Source organism: Zonotrichia albicollis, chromosome 3 (genome assembly GCF_047830755.1).
Source record: "Zonotrichia albicollis isolate bZonAlb1 chromosome 3, bZonAlb1.hap1, whole genome shotgun sequence".
Lineage (NCBI taxonomy): Eukaryota > Metazoa > Chordata > Aves > Passeriformes > Passerellidae > Zonotrichia > Zonotrichia albicollis.
The window spans coordinates 63,980,826-63,998,099 of NC_133821.1; the positions used below are offsets into that span (position 1 = coordinate 63,980,826).

General features: G+C 41.9%; 1 protein-coding gene across 1 annotated transcript; it reads right to left on the minus strand.

Moving 5' to 3' along the window:
* Positions 1 to 137: 137 nt before the first annotated feature.
* Positions 138 to 7,868, minus strand: RSPH3 (radial spoke head 3). The gene is made up of 8 exons (XM_005490249.4): positions 7,609 to 7,868; positions 7,388 to 7,472; positions 5,942 to 6,095; positions 5,265 to 5,410; positions 4,484 to 4,687; positions 3,332 to 3,494; positions 2,201 to 2,287; positions 138 to 811 (listed from the first exon to the last, which is right to left on the minus strand). Exons 1-8 carry the CDS (start codon positions 7,725 to 7,727, stop codon positions 609 to 611), a joined length of 1,161 nt encoding a protein of 386 aa, XP_005490306.2. The 5' UTR covers positions 7,728 to 7,868; the 3' UTR covers positions 138 to 608.
* Positions 7,869 to 17,274: the final 9,406 nt, after the last annotated feature.

Genomic DNA, 17,274 nt, shown 5'->3' on the forward strand with positions numbered 1-17,274 from the left:
GCTGAGGAGGATTTTGCACAGGCAGAAATTCCCAGGGGCAGGTAAATCTGAACTTGGCAAGGCTGAGGAGCAGCTGCTTCAGCTCTATTACCTGCTGAGATGTCCATTCAAGTTTGTGAGGAAAGAAAAGACTAACATGAGTCAAAAGCAATTTATTTGATTGCTGTAGTAACTACCTTTCAAAACAAGGAAAGTAAGGAAATATTGTTCCAAGAACATTATCAAAGCATTTACAAAGATTATTATGATGCTCTCAACATCCTTCTCATGACCTTCTAGCACAGGGTGTGGGACAGCATTTCAACTTTTGATGGATTGGATTGTGTAAAAGGAGACAGAATTTCTGTGCCATTCATTGCACTTGTAACTTCTCTGTTGATTCTAGCAGCCTGAAATCAGCAACTCCAGCATATGGAAAACATGTTTTAATGCTCTACTGTTGCTTAGGTTCACCCTTCAGAATGGCTAGGGCACAATACCTGTAAATAGATAGGAATTAATTCCTTATTTCTAAGCCACTGGTCTCCATTTACTTGATGACTTGCCTGTTTGTTACTCAGTTTCCAAATCTGCTGCTCCTTCTTGACCTTATTCTTCTAACTGGAAGCTTAAAGTTCTTCCTCAGCACCTTCCTCAGGTTGGTCAGTCTCTTCTTCCTCAGCAACAGGTTGGTCAGCATCATCCTCCTCACCAGACATCTTGGGAGCTGCATCTGTTTCCCCAGGCTCTTCAGCAGGTGGAGCAGGTGGAGCAGGTGGAGGTGGACGGCTAAATTCATCTAAGCGCTGTTCCACCACTGTACGAATCAAAGCTGAAACAGAGACAGCCACCATTTACAACCACAGAGGAAAAACCCTATAATTTGAGAAATTTTTGTATACATTACTGACCTATAAATCCCTCAACAGGGAAATAACCCTGAAATAACTCTGAAAATGAAGAAATATCTAAGGACTGGAGCAAGACAATGGTATCTGGTTAAAAGTTTAAACAGATTTAACAAGAATACAATAGATATTCTCATCACTATTATATCCTGCAGCAACATTCTCCTTAGGATGTTTATTCAGTAGTCACATACAATATTTTTTTCTTAAAGAAGAGACATTTCCCTTCCTTCTGAAGAGCTACATTAAGAAGTGATCCTTGAGTGTACATGAATCAGCGTAAAATACCTAACACACCAGCTTTAATTGTCCAAATCATATTATACCTTAACAAGTAAAATTCAGGGTCCTAATTAAACTAAAAATAAACCAAAGGAAGCAAAAACATACTTGTAATACAAACCCAAAATCTCAGCAAGAGGAAAACTATAGGAATAAAGATGTTATGCAAGTGTAAAAAAGTGGTTTGATCTAGGAGCACATTGCTGAGCACAGATATACCATACTTTTGTGTTCCTACACAAGACAGAATCCAGGTTTTTCAGGTTTTTCAACTACAGCCTCTAAACTAATAAAAGAGCCCAAATATTTAGCTTGAACTGGCCAAAGAAGATTGATATTTCAATCTATTTCAAAGGAAGGACATTATTATTGACTGATAAGGAGGTAAGCCCTTGTTTTGATGAAAAATATTGGTCACCTCACTTCTCAGTCAACCATGGCCCACCATCATTCTCCTTTTAATGTAGGAAAATAATCCATAGCTCCATGAACTTACACAACAAATTAAGATGCTTTCATGGTATACATGTGGCAATACACAAGCTGGGCTTTTCTGTTCCCACTGGCACAATCAGGGGCACTACAGAGAACACTACAGCAGTGTAACACAGAGGAAGTAGAAGCTTTATAGCCAAAAAAAAGGTTGTGTTCTTTAACCATTCTGTTCCTGACATAGGTGGTGTATCTCCCAGCATTAACAAACCTCAAACAGTATAAAGTCAGAAGAGAGTGGATAGTGCTGCATGACTGACACTTCCATTATTTCAGATGAAAATCAGTTACCTAGTTGTCTGTAGTAGTAGTTTTCCAACATTAAAACATGTTAATGTAGTAAAAAAACCAAACCAAATCAAAAAATAAATGCAAACAAACAAAACTCCCAACACAAAAAACCATGGAGTTTTTCCTAAAATGACACTTCCTACCTTAACCCACAGTGACCATATAAACGTGACATTTGTTCTCACCAGCAAAAAAACAATCAAGAACAAGAGGCAGCCCGGATTACATTCCAGGATTTGGTAACTTACAGTCAAGCATTATTCTTCCCAGAACCTTCTTCTGTAGTTCTTCTTCCACTTCTGACATCAGCCATGGAAGGAATTCTGTCTCAATATCTGTCGGAATTTAGGAGGAAGAAACAAAGGGAAAATGTCACTTTATATATAAAGGATGACCAACAGGACTTGGTGGCTGCTTTTTATTTGCTACAACAATTAAGGGATGACACCCCACACCCAGCCAAAAGGCACTTGTTCTGTAAGAGTCACATGAAATCTCTCAGATGTTTTTTTTCTTATCTCCAGCTTCTCTTACTGAGGTTCATGATCATTATAGATTCAGAGTCCTCTCAACTGCAGTTATTTTCAAAGAGGTCTGGCACCCTGAAGGGCTCAGCACAGATGAGATACACAGTCATATTCTAGTGAGTTCCAAATAACTATCCTGAACAAGTCAGAAGAATAACATTTCCTGCCTTGCTTTCCAAAGACATTTGCCTTCTGGTCTGCTGAAGGCATTTGTTCTCTCTGACTAAGGAGCTCTTGCTCACTTATGTACTTCTCAAATGATACTTTTTGAACACTGTGATCCCAAAGCCTGCCCTGGTTGCAAAACACACTCAGTTTCTGCACTGATCTCATGATTTACCCTGGAGAGAGTGTAACCATTCCCAAGCTGTGGTCTGTGGATACTGGTGAAGTGAGGTGTAGCAAGATAACTCATAAGAAATGCTGCTGATTCTAAGGGCTTGGAAGTCACTGATATACAATTCCAAAATTATTTTCAGTTTTCAATTCTAATTGACTAATTTTTCACTTGCTCTGATAATCATTAAAAAATATTCAGAATGACATACTGATTTCTTTGTCTGATCTATAAAAATATATGTACTTCAGTTTGGATCTCTCTCCCAATCCTAACCACCCATTTATTTCTGTCTAGCTCCAAAGTAGCTCTTCTCATTGTCACACTGTCAGCTCTTGCTTATTCTTCACTATTTGTACAGATGAGCAATAATGTTTTTTGTGTTCAGCCACAAATGTAAATGAATAGTCTTATGACATTATTCTAAATAATAGGATAATATGCTATGTTTCGTGGTTGTTTTGAGCTTTATATAACTTTGCTCACGTATTTAAAAAGAAAAAAACAAAACAAACCTCTTTCTATAGGGTCATAAAAAAATCCACTGTCATGAAGATTGTTGAAGACTGAGGGAATGAGATCAGCCAGGTAACGCTGAGCAAATGCCCGAGCTGCAATTTTCTCTGCAGTCTCTTTCTGTTTCCGCAGCTTTTCCAGGTGCTCCAGTCTGCGACGTTCCTGTCAAGGCAATTATGCATGTAAAACTTAGAGGCCTTTAGCTTTGACTCCTTTGATCTAGATTTTGAAGAATTATCACAGTGTGTGTCCCATAAATAGCAAAGAGAGTATGATCTCTACCTGGTATTTGCAGCCTCTAACTTCCACTGAAATTCCTCACATGAAAGAGTGCTTGAAAGCAAGTTTGTACTTTATCTATGGAGTATTAAAATACCCCAAATTACAAAGAAACACATTTCTGTAGTATTCCTTTCTTGAATTTGACAAGTCTGTAAAATAAGGGCATCGCAGCTGGCCAAATGAAACCCTTCTCTGATGCTTTAGTATACATTAATCTCATGACTTTTTGCTTTATTATTGCAGATCAAGCTGGTTATTTGCCTTGGAATAGGATGAAGTTCAGAAAAGTATTTCCCAAACTTTTTATCTTCCAATATTATATAATACTGCAGGTGCCAAAAGATTAAAACTCAAATTGGTTCAGGAAACCATTAGTAAACACAATTATACAAGGCTGATAAATAGTAAGTAATTAACACTTGCCTTCTCTGTTTATTCCTATTTACTAAACATTACTAATATGGCATGATACTTTACAATCTTGAGATGTGCACACAGAGTAGAGCATGCATTGTGTGTGAAAGACCAGGAGGTGTCTCTCTTACTTCCAAGCACTCTGACTATTTGTTTAGCACTTATTATAATGAAAAGGCTTAAGAAACAGCTGTACCAGGTACAGAAGAATATGCTGTTAGTTTTGACCTTTTGACCAAGTCACTCAAGCATGACAGCTCCCAATAAACACAACAGTGTGGTGCTGTTGTATGAGAGCAAGTAGCAGAGTTGCAGCTGTATGTCATCAAAATGCTTTAAGGAATGTCAAAGCTGACAGTACCCTTTTGGGCATACCCAGCTTATATCACAGGCTGTTGTTCAGTACTGGAAATGTTTTTCTCCCTTCTGACAGGAAGTCCCTTAGGAAGTCCTACCTTCTCCTCTCTGATCCGCCTGTCCTGCTCTTCCAAGCGTTGTAACTCAGCAAACTCTGCATTACGCAGCTCTGCGAAGGCACGCTGATGTGACCACAGCTGGGACAGCTCTTCTTCTTCCATGACTTCCAGCAAAGCCTGCTCAACTGTTTTTCCAACCAACACCTCCAGAATCGGCTTAACTTCGATATCAAAGTCAAACAACTGAGGATGAGAGTCAGAGAAACAGAGAGAAATGTCTCTTGATCACAATTACTCTTAACAAGGATTGGCAAGGAGAAAAGGACAATGAACAAAGCCCTTGTACTGAAGTCAGGCTAGGTAAGTGCAGGTGGGGGACCAGTGTCAGCTAAAGCAGGGAGAATCATGACTGCTGCTGGGGGTGCATGGGATGGCCTGAGTGGGCTGGCCTGGGACACCAGAGAGCCTCCCATAGCCCCTGTGGGGACTGCCAGGGAGAAGCTGAGCACTTGCCTAGACCATACTTCTGTGTTCCCAGTCCCTTCTTGGGCTGGACATGTTTTACAGAAGAGAGCATTTCTCAACACTGTATCACTTAGCTGAAATCAGCAGAGCCAGTGTACATGGCAGCACAACTTCTTTAATTTTGCACTCAACCTCAAAGCAAACTTTGGTGAGTTGGGTTTGGGTGGTTTGTGGGGGTTTTTTTGGCATGTTCCATGAGGGTTAGTTTCTTTCTGTTTCTACTTCAATTTTGTATCAGCAATGTGTTTTGGATGGAAGAGATATTTTGACAGCACTTGTGGATCTGACCTCATACCTCTCCTGTTTCTATTTGAGTGGCCACATCTTTTCCTGATTTGGCTGGTATGAAGAGTGGAGTGGGAGGTCTGTCCAAAAATTCATCTGTTTGACACTCTCCATCAACCTCTATTATCCGATCACTAATCTCTTCCAAATACAGTTCTAGAAACAAAAGCACAATGAATACACAACATGGGATTCCTTTCATTTTATCTTTCAACTGGTTTTGATGACTCTATATTCTGAATTACATCCAAAGAGTGCAATAAAATGCTTTCTATAAAGTTAGAAAAAAGGCCTCTCAAAACATAGATCAATTTGCTGCAAAGGCCATCTGATGCTGTGTTCTCTGTAATGTCAGGTGCACTTCATGGAAGTGATTCCAAAAACAGCAGTTCACCTTAAGCAAAAGTTTTAAAACTTTCCATTTTAAGCATATATGCAATTTCTCTAATTATACTGAAAATGGAAAGAGTAAATGAAGCAGTCTTGACTAGTATTCAAGAATGTACACTGAAAAATAGACCTTCTGGGAAAAAGTCACTAATTAGACAAGTATAGAACCTCTGATTCCAGCATTCCATGATTTTAAACTGTGTGATTCTACCAACTTCATCACCAATTTAGCAAGCGAATATAGATCAACAAGCTTTTGTTTTCAGACAGATATAAAAAAAAAGTGCAGCCTTTTACCTGTCTGCACGTGAACATGTACTCTGCCTGCCACAGGCTCCGGCGTTCCTGGCCGAATTTGCTCCAGTGTGAGCCTTCTGGCTGGGATGTGTTTCGATTTCGAGGCTCTCCTCGGCCTTTTAACCTCAATGGCAAGGGGCTCGGTACTCTGAGCCTGGGTGAAGAAGGAAGATACCCACAAAACAGAACACACTTTATACTTGAAAATTATATTCAATTGCCTCTACAGAAAAATGAAGGTTGCTCTTTGATCTTAACGATAGCTATCTAGTATTTTGGATTTACTTTCCTGGGTCCTGGCCCTAAATTTTCACAGGCTTAAAGACTGTATGGCATGAAATTAATAAGTTATGCTAGCTGCCTACACAGGCACATAATAATGGCATCTCATGCTAAGAGTAATAATTAATTATTTTCTTATTTGAAAGTGAATATTGTATACAGAACTTTGTTAGATAAAGTATAATAAAATGGTATGTTTTCAAATTTTGAGAGTCAAATGGACTTAAGTCCAGTCATCATATTACGAACAGAATTGTTTGCTAGATAAAAATTAGTCTAATATATAATTGGTTTATATAATAGACCAATTATTGCTGATGAAACAAAAGAAACTCATAATAACATTTAAATTCAGTATTCTACTTATAGATTGAGTTAAACATCAGCTTTGAACTTCTTAAACAAAACTTACGTGACATTCACTCTAAGAAATGGCTACTGAACAACACAAAGCTATTTTCAAACAGTAGCTTTTAAAATATACTGCTTTAAATTCATATATGATCAAATTATCTATGTGGAAATATTCTCTGAAAACAAAGTATCATATTTGGGTGGGATTCCGAGCAACCTGGACAAGTGGAAGTTGTCCCTGCCCAGGACAGGGGGTTGAAACTATATGATCTTCAGGGTCCCTTTCAGCCCAAACCATTCTAAGATTCTATGATTTACTATTATATCAGGATATAGCAGTAATACAAAAAAAAAAAAAAAACAAAAAACTTTGGCATCCGTACAAGCAGCTTTTGCATACAGCTGGATCATTTAGCTCTGCTTCTGTGGTAGGATAAACCAAAGTCTATGCCCCAACTCAACTTCCCAAGAGCTGCTATTCCCCCTGATGACACCTTGCATATGATACAAGATTATCAAGTAATGACTTGTGCTCAGGACCATTACCCTAAAGAAACAGAGAAAGAAAATAAAGTCATCAAGAATTTAACGGGGGGTAAAAAAATCAGAACTGCAGAAGTTCGTATGAAACTGAGTGCTTTAAAGAAGAGCTAGAAACAGTAACAGGCTGGTTTAACTGGAGAGCCTGTGACTACGTGAAACATTGAAAGTTCAATTACAGCTTCATTATAGATGAGGAACAGCTTCGCCGCCCTACCTATGGCTTTCCAACAAAACCGTAGCCTGGTGCACTTTAGCGAACCCCCGTACCTGCGGTGGGGTAGGATGGGAGGACAGGACGTTTCCGCGCACCACTCTCGGGTCGACCATGATGTTGCCGTAGCGCACCTTCTCCCTGCGGCACAGCACACACAGCGCCGCTTGCGGCTTCCCCCGGCCGGCGGGAGAAAGGCCAAGCGGGGAAGGGAGCTGGGCCCGGGGGAAGGCGCGGAAGGCAGCGGGGCAGCGGCCTGCCGGACACCGGCACTCACGTCTCGGAGCCATTGGACTGCTCTCGGTACTTGGGCCGGGGGGGCAGGGAGCGGGGCTGGCTGGAGTAGCTGTAGGGCCCGTCGGCGGCCGCTTGCGCGGGCCCCACGGTGTGCTCCATGCTGCGGCTCCGGATCCGCGCGGCGGGCGCGCCTGAGGGAGCGCTAACGGCGTCCGTCTCCCGGGCAACGCGCCGCGCGTGCGCGGGCAGGCGGCCGCGGGCTCGCGGGGCGTCGCGGAACGGCTCGGGCTGGGAGGCTCCTTAAGGATCGTCCGTGGGCAAGGACACGTCCCACCAGAACAGGGTGCTCAAAGCCCCGTCCAGCCCGACCTCGAACACTTTCGGGGTGGCGAATTCACAGCCTCCCTGGGCAACCTGCTGCAGTGCCCCACCACCGTCCCAGCAAACAATGCCTGCCTAGTATCTAATCCAAATCTACCCTCTTCCAGACTGAATGCATTCCCCCTTGTCCTGTCACTACATGCCCTGTAATAAGCCCCCCTCCAGCTCTCCTGTCGGCTCTCCGGTACTGGAATGCGGCGGTCAGGTCACGCCGGAGCCTTCCCTTTGCTGTGCGCGGCCCTCGCCCCTCACGGAGCTGTTCTTGCCGGGACAGAGCCCGGGCCTGGGGCCGTGCCGGGTCCCGGGAAGGCGCCGCCGTCACCCCCAGCGGCTCCGAGCTCGCTCGGCTGCGCTGCGGGCCCGCCCGGCCGAGGCAATAAGGGCGTCGGACCGCGAGGTGTCACCGTCCTCCCGCCGCCTCCGAACAGCTCCCCGGGACTCGCAGCTCCCCAGGGACACGCGGGGTGCGCTGGCACTGGCGTGGGGGGACGCGGAACCCTGTGGGGTGACGTGCTGGTGGCTTCAGTACCGGCGTCCTGGAAGCACTGGCTCAAACAGCTGCACCCCAGATTTGTGTTTTCCACGTAAGCAGGAGATTTGGATCCTGTAAAGGTGTGCTGTGATGGCAGAGGGAAGATGAGGGGAGTCCTCAGTACGCTGTCCCACCCGTGGTGAGCTGCGCTCCCTGCCAGGGCACATCACGAGCACGCGTTTTTCAGCCTCTGTGAAAAATTTCCATTAAGAGAAACATAAAAGCGTTGAAGGGTTACTGAAACAGTGATAGCCCTTTTTTTTAACCTGTGTGGGTAGGGATTCTTTTAACAAGACTTAGTATATAAAATAGCCCATACTCTTTGTTTCTGAAACCTTTGGTTTAAATATAATTCTTATTTTAAATTCTATTTATTTCAGCTCAGTTATGTTACTGCTGCAGACATCTGTGCTCCACTGTAGCCCTGAGTACTTCACAGGAGGCCCCAAAGGCATGGGGAAAGCTGTGGAGCAGGAGAAACTGTTTGAAAAACAAATTTGAGGAACCCACCCGGAAATAAAAAAGAAACAAACAAAACAAAAAGAACCTCAAGAAACAACAAATAAACAAACAAAAAACCCTATTGAGGTAGTCCTTCAAGTCCTTTGCTTGTGTCTGGACAAGCAAAGTTAATGAATGGGTTCTCAGTCCAGCCAAGTCAGAGAACTATGGTCCTTAAATTTGACCTGAACCCAATACAATCCTTTGATTTTGGAGATCTGACTCATATTTGCTGAAAATTTAAGTTTGGTCATAGAGTTAGCTCTGCTGCTTTTAGACTGGCGACTTGAAATCTGGGTAGATCTTTCCAGGATTGTTATGGATCTGGTGTTTCTCTTCATGTGAAAAACAGCTGCAGCATAGCCTAAAAAATGTCAGTCTAAAGCTTTCCAGAATGTGCTTGCTGAATAACCTTAGAAATTTGGCTGGAATGGACTGGATAGGAAGACAAAAAGAAAACAGCCTGTTACCACTGGAGCAAAGATTCCTGAGGAGTTGTCTGTTCCTTATTGCCCACAAATCTTGTGAAGATGAAGATGTTGCATCACAAGTTCATTTTGTTAGGCTGGCCCCAGCTGGTCTCTCACTTTTTGGGAGAATTTCTCATTCACCTGATGTGTTCATTGGTTGAATGGCAGCAACTCTCCTCTTTATCTTTGTGAAACACTGCTACCTCCTGAGTTACCAGTTCAGTGCAAAGGTCTCTGCAGGTTTATAAGTGACAGACCCATTCCCAGAAAAAAAAGCAGCTTTTCTCCCTTGCCCTCTTTTATGCTGGTTTTTTTTTTTTTTTTTTTTTGGTTGGTTGGTTGGTTGGTTGGTTTTTTGGGGTTGGTTTGCTGGTTTTGGGGTTTTTTGAGTTTTTTTTTTTTGTTTTTTTTTGCTCTTTGGGATTGGTTTGGTTGTTTGGTTTGTTTGGTTTGGTTTGGTTTTTTGGTGTGGCTTTTGGGGGGTTTTGGGGGGGTTTGGGGTTTTTTTGTTTTGTTTTGTTTGTTTTTTGGTTGGCTTTTTTTTTTTTTTTCTAAAAATACCTGGTGAGTTCTGGTGAGTACCTGGTGTGTCATCACAAGACAGTGGAGCAGGATGCAAAACCACATTGATTGTAATCAGATTCCTACCATTTGTTGCTTTCTGGATCTTACAGTAGCAATGGCTTTTTCACATATTCTTTGGAGGATTTTCTTGGCCCTGCACAATCGCAGTGCCAGAGGTGCTGCCTGGGAAATGGGCCTAGCTAGCAAGGAATGAATCAGCCCATCTCCCATGTGGCAGCTAAGAAAGGTCTTTTGAAGTGCCTTCAGCTAACTTGAAAGCTGCAGAATGAGGGCTTTATCTCCTTCCAGGTTTGCCGTGGGTCTGTTAAAAGCCTTTGAACATACTTGGGTTTTTGTTTGTTTTCATAAGAATTTCCTGGCATTCTACCATGCCTTATGGCATGCCCTTGGCTTTCTTTTTTTGGATGTGAAACAAGTTTATTCACAGCAAAGCAAATGTGAAGGTGTCAGTGTGTAGTAACAGAAGATGTACATCCACACTTTCCTGCAGCACTTGGGATGCATCTGTAACTAGTGAATGACACCTTGAAATACAATGTGAGGGATCTGCAGAGCTGAGCCTGGGTCTTCCTGGGGCCCTAGCTTGGATATTGCTAGACTGGGAGACTTTCTGCCACAATTAATTACACAACACAATGCTGAGCAGACTAGCTGAGTCCGGTTTCTACCACCTTAACTTTCTGCAGCATTTCATAATTAAGAAAGGAAGGAGGTTTATGGATCTAGGCATAATGCTTAATTGTCCAAAAGGACAGGGAGGGGCATAATGCCTTGCTAGAGCATTGGTCCTCCTTCTGTCTGGAGGAGGACTATGGCTGCTTATAAAATCAAAGGAATGCTTCCCTGGTGTAAAACGGTGTAATTATATGAAATTATAATGTGCCAGCCTGGGAGTTTTGACTCCCAGGTGAGAGACACGGCAGGAAAAATAAATACCAGAGCTAAACTTGAGTTCTGCTGGTGCCATCAATATTTTTTAATAAGGGTTGTCAATAGTAATACATAAACATTAATAGAGAAGAAAGGAGATCCTATCACTCATATCTTCAACCCAAATTATTTAGCTTCCTTTTCTGTGTAGCAGCACAGCTTCCTCTTGACTCTGGTTCTGAGTTTGTGGGGTTGGGCAGGACTGGAAAGTTTCAGTTCTCAAGACCTTAATTTCTCCAACACAAGTGAAAAAACAGAACTTATTAATCATGGTTCCCAGCCAAAATTTACAAGGCTGTTTCCCCTACACTTCACCCTCTGACTCTCAGCACCATTTTCCCTAGGTTGCCTTTCCTCTACGTTCCCCACAAGCTTTGTTTTTCAGTGTGCCTGCTCTTCAGGCTGCATTCTTTGCCACCATGTTCTTTCAGAGAGAGTGACTAGAAAAATTATGAAAGGGTGATAAAGTACCTTAGAGAGTGGAGCACACTGAATTTTAAACGATCATTCATTAGACTAGCAAATGGAAAATCAATTGTTGGTGACCCTCCTATTTAAACTCAGACTGTGTGCTGCTATCCTGCTCCAGCCCCTTCTCACCTCTTCCTGCCTTGAACAGGCCTCTCCCTCTCAATCTTTTCACCTCAGGAAGCTCTGCCTCCTTATTTTGCATCTCCCTGTATTGAGGGCAATGGTACAACTGCACTAAACTTGCAGAGTAAGAAACAAGACAGATCTGCTTCTGTTGGTCCTTCATGGTAGTCTTGGTGTTTTTTCATCTTGATATAAGTTGCCCTTTATAACATCTCTGGGAGGCAGATCAGTATCACCCATGCTTAATTTGAGATAAGCTGCACAGTCCAAAACTGCACTGGGTAGGAGGCCTTTTGGAAAGAGCAGATCCAGATGTTGAACTTCCTAACTACAACTCTCTGGTCTTCATCTCAAAGTCATCCTCCTGATGACCTGTGGAGAAACAGTGGCTGCTGTGCTCTTTGTCCCACCCAAGGACTTCTCAAATGCCATGGTGTATGTAGCTCACAAGATGGGCGTGCATCTCTGTATTGCATTGTGTAACATTGTGTACGCCTCTGAGTGCAGCCCTGCAAAGTTGTTGAATGATGCTGTGGTTGCTTTCTCACCTGGTCACCAGCTGTGCTGAAGAAATCTGGTAGGTGAATCACAGGCACAGCTGCACAGGTGCACTTGCTAAATCTTCATGGTGGAGAGACTTGCATGGCCCAAGACTGTGCAGCAAGCATGTGGAAAAACAGAAAAATCCCTAATGTGTTATAAGAACATCTTCTCTGATCACCAGACTTGGAAACTTGGATTTGGCTTTAAATTTATTTTTTTTTAAATACAGTTTTATAATTTTCAGCATAACCTGTGGGATACTGAAGGTGCAGGGCTTGAACATGAACTGTTGCATTTGTCAAGGAAGTTGGTGGGAGGTTTGTGGGTTGTAGGAAGGAAGAGTTTTGAGCAGCCGTTGGATCAGTTCTGTAAATAGACTCGTTGGCTGAAGAGCATGTTTTGTTTAGAAAGTGTGAAACCCTTCACAAAAATCTTTTCATATTATTACTTAGCAGAGGAAGCAGAGCTCAATGGAGTCAGCCGTGTTTAGAGTTTGTGAACCATTTGTTCAGATTTATGTGCTGCCACCTTAGGTTAGAAACAAAATAATCTGTTTTCTTCTCCCTTTGTAGAAGAAGAGGTAGAATCTGGAATGGGTTTCAGTCAGAAGTGAGATTTAAGTTGTTGCATTTATCACAGTGAATGGTACAGACTGATTAAAACAATAAAATAAATTTATTTATAGAAAAATATGATTAGATAATTAGCATTTCTGAATAGCAGGGAGGCAGAAAAAGCAATTTTTTACCTAGCATCCACAGAGACTTGCAGGCAGCTACCTATATGATAGTCATCTCTATAAGGATTCCATCACTTCTCCAATAGTGGTTGCCCTTTTCCCATGGATCTTTTTCTCTGTCATTGTCATTTTTTTTTATTTAAAAATTGCTCCCTTTTCTGAATTTTTAGCTTTCAGAAGGTCCTCTGAAGTTTTCACTCTGTTCTGATGACACATGTGATACGGAGTGACTGCTAACAAAATTCAGAGAAAAATGTAACCAGAAAGCCTACTGAAGGTGGGTTTCCTTTTCCTGTAGTCAGAAATTGTCCTCCTGGAAACACACGATAGCCACACTCACTGTGGTTTGCCACATTGCTACCAGAGTAGCATCATGTTCTTGTTTGTTCAGAGTTCACCCCTGTGATAGCCAAGTGGCCTCACTGTAATAAAAAGTAATAGTCTCTTCTCAGGTTAAGAGACCTGGCAGGGTACAATGGGAAGCTGAAATTGTCACTTGCAGTTTATGGAATAATTTGGTGTGGTGCTGCAGCAAACCACCATCACAGGTCTCCTATGATGTATCAGCACCAAAACCAGAACAGTCAGTACAGAAATAAGAACTCCTATTCCCAGATAAAAAAAAAAAAAACAACACAGATGGGGGTTTTATCATCTGTGATACTTCTTCATGCTGTAATTGGAGACATTTGATAGCAATATTATAAGAGGAACCATACATACAACTGTGTGGAGTTCCCTACAATATGGAACTGAGCTATGAAGCAGTAATTTTATTATTAGCTTTTAACATCAGTATTAGCTTTTTAACATTAAAGTGTACATTACCCAAAGCAGAATCCCTAAACTATCCAAAAATCTAAACTTTTGACTTTAGTGATAGAAGAAATTAGAGATCTAGTTCTAAGCAAAAGTGTGAAGAGATACAATCCCATTACAGAAAAAAATAAAAAACCAAATTCCAAAGTTTTTGGCTTTATTGTAAGTGTCAGAACTGTGGACCACAGTCACATCCTACAGAGTGGTTCAGTTTGAAAAGCAGCAGAGTTCTGGGTGATCAGCAGGATGCTCTATATTCCTTAATGCTACTTGTCAATGCAGGGTATGCAGTCTTGTCCATCAGTTACATGATGCCCAAAGAAGAAGATTTCAAATCCTATTTCATCAAACTGGATACAGTGCAAGGAACTCTGAAGAGCCAAATGCACGCACACAAATTGGAAAAGCCAACTGTCCATGTTGTAAGGAGGTAAATATGAAATACAAAGTGTGGGCAACAAGGTTGGTGTAATTCTGTCCACTAATATTTTTGCCATGGGTGCATATCAGCAAACATTACATCAGTGTGGCATTTTGTGCCTGGGATACACAGGCAGTAATCATAGGAGGAAGAGGCAGAAGAAAGATCTTATGTAGAGCAGTGGTTCTGCGACTGTGACTGTGTCTGGAACAGAACCACTGGTTCTTGGGTTATGTCAAGGCAGCTATCACAGAAAGTGACCATGGCAGTAACAATTCTCTTGTGCATCATTGCTAAGTAACTAGAAGTTGTTTTTCCTCAGGTGTGAATTCATTATCTCTTTAGTTTTCACAGTTTCCAGAAATAAGTGCTCTTCAGATAATAGCTGTGAGAAGAGGTCAGATCCTGAGAGGGCTTCTCCCCCAAGACCTTGCTTGCAGAGGCAGAAAAAAAATTCCTGACAATGTCTCTTCTCAGAGAATATGAGCGAATTACTGAAAATATCCCTTACATCATAGTTGATGCATTGCTTTCATGAAGCACAGGGGAAACAGATTTTTTTTATTCATTACTTCAGCTTAACCTAGTTCTAAATGTCCTTTCATCCTAGCAGACAGCCCATATTTCCATACAACAAGAGATGTGCAGACCACTTGCTGAAATCCCAAAAATTCAAGGACCTCTAGCCATGGAAGGTTCATCCTGAGACTTTCCATGGTTACAGCTGTGAATTGAGGTCATCACTGGACTTTATGAATTCTGTATTTTTTTTTCTTGGAGCTTCCTGGGATTTTCCTTCTGTCATTCTGATTCTCTGTATTTACAGAGACTAAAACAAGATGGAGCATGTGGGTGAGACTGAGGCTAGATGAGTTTTGATGGGACTTATTGCAATAACAACCAGTGCAGGTAAGATAGGAAAATGTGGGAGAATTGGAAGGGGTAAACTGAAACTGGCTGACTGAAAAAAAAATGGGTCGAGGGATGGATAGGAAATTAAATTGTGACTTTGAGGGCAAATCAAAGATTGGAGCTTGTTCAATAAAAAGAGAAATAGCTGGATGAGATCAGGAATGGAGACTGGGAATGGAGAGGGAATGAAAATGAGGCAGAGATAAGGGGTAGGGATGGAAAAGATAAAGGTCTGAGTCAGAGTTTTCTATGGTGGGATGGAGCAGAAAGCACCAAACCCTGGGGTGGGGGGTAAGCATGAGAGCCTAAGTTCAAGAAGGCTTCTTTTGAAGGCTTAGATGGTGCCTAAAATCCCAAATGTTACTATTTCTCTGGTGGCAGTAAAAATGTCAGCCCTAGATTATAGAGACCTACATCCAAGGTATAAATGTATCATGTATGTGTGAGGTGGGAGTCTAAGCTTACATCACAGACAGAGAAGACTTTGGGAAAGGATTTTACAACCTAAGTATCAGGATTTGTATCCACTTTTGATGCCTTAGGAAATTCCTGTAGTCCTAAGATATCCAAATGATTTGAAGGGACACCTTATTTCAGACAACTGCGTTCTACCTGCACTCAATTCAGTCCCAAGAATCCAGAGAAATGGGACACAGAGAGCCTATGCCTCATTTTCTGCAGACTGTGCAGAAGATAAAGCACAAGCTTACATAAATATAAGCCTTGCATACAGATAAATAAATATATGTGTCTACATTTGCATTCTGCACCTGAGTATTTGAATTCCTGCAGTCTGAATGTTTGTGAAACCTGCAGGCATGATGTTTCTCTCAATCCTCACCAATGTTTTGACATAGAGTTGATACCATCATCCCTTTTCTGTTAAGTTGCCATACTAATTCAAGTGACAGGGAACAAGTTTGCAACTTCCAGGTGCACAACATGGAAAGAGGTACTCCATGAGGAACTCCTTTGGTCTTCTGTTTGTTCTTTCAAATCCTAGCAAATGAGACATAGCTATATGTCCAAAACCTGGATGTCTGCTAGGCAAACTGTACTGGAGAATGCCAGAATTAAAATTTTCTCCTTTGCTGGAGAACCTTTTTTTCTTACCAGTGCAGGTAAGGAAAAATCCTGTGGGGAAGAACAGAGTGCACCATGTGTTTGAAGACAACAGTGGGATGCAAACATAAGGGATTGAATTCAAGCTGCATCACTAGCCTTAATTCCAGCATTGCCTTACAAGGCAATGGCTTGGATTTCCTGCTTTAATATTGCTTTTTACCCCTCTTCCAGTCCTACCTCCAAATTCACATTTGGAGTGTCTTCATGAAATTAGAAAATGCTGTGTGTGAAGCAAGTGGTGCAATACTGATGATGGAGAAACTTGTGGAGAGTGGGAGGCTGGCTGCAATCATTCAACTCTTCTTCCAAAATCCATCTCCAGCTGACCCAGTTGTAAATGGGTGTTTGAACTTTCTGGCTGAGGAGTCAAAGGCAGCTTTGGCACGGCACTTGTAAAACAGATAACCCATTTGTTGGATATAGGAGTTAAAGGACCTTACTCTTGGAGTCCTGGTTAATTGGTCTGGATCCTAGGATGTGGTAGGGTGGACTGGTAGCATGATTAAATGGCTTTCTGAACCAAAAGCAGATAAGTAAGTGCTAAAGCAAAGTTCTCTACTTCCTGTGTCATTCTAGTCCTTTGAGGTCTCTTATCTGCCTGTATAGAAGAAAAATCACTTCTGTGGAGAGACATGACATGAAAATAATGCTGACTAAACAGTCAAGTCTGAAGGGATGAAGGAAGTCAAAAGTTATCTGTCAATGAGGAGGTAAGTATCTTTTGGGGTCTGTTTGCATTCCCATTTTCTTTAATCATGGTGTTCCCTGGACCTCAAGAAATGCAAGAGCAAGATGAGGGGGACTAGGCCACTCTTCTATACAACTCCTTCACCTTAGTCCTTTTTTGTTTACAATTTGTAGAGCTTCTCTCTCTTCTTTTTCCTGCACCAATTGAAGGTGATCTTTTCCAAATGGTCCTTCTTATCCAGAAGCTGGAAGATTTAGACTCATCTATACTGATTATTTAAGCTCAGGTAAGCTTTCTGAGTGGGATTGTCATATATGCCTTAGGACACCTTAGACCTAGAGACTTTCCTCATCTCTGGTGAAGTGACTGGGCTTATTCACCCTGGGTTTCTGGTGTGGTTACAGAGCAGGCATCTCCTTGGGAGACTTAGTCTTCTCACAATCAAAAAAGAACGAGTCACTTAACA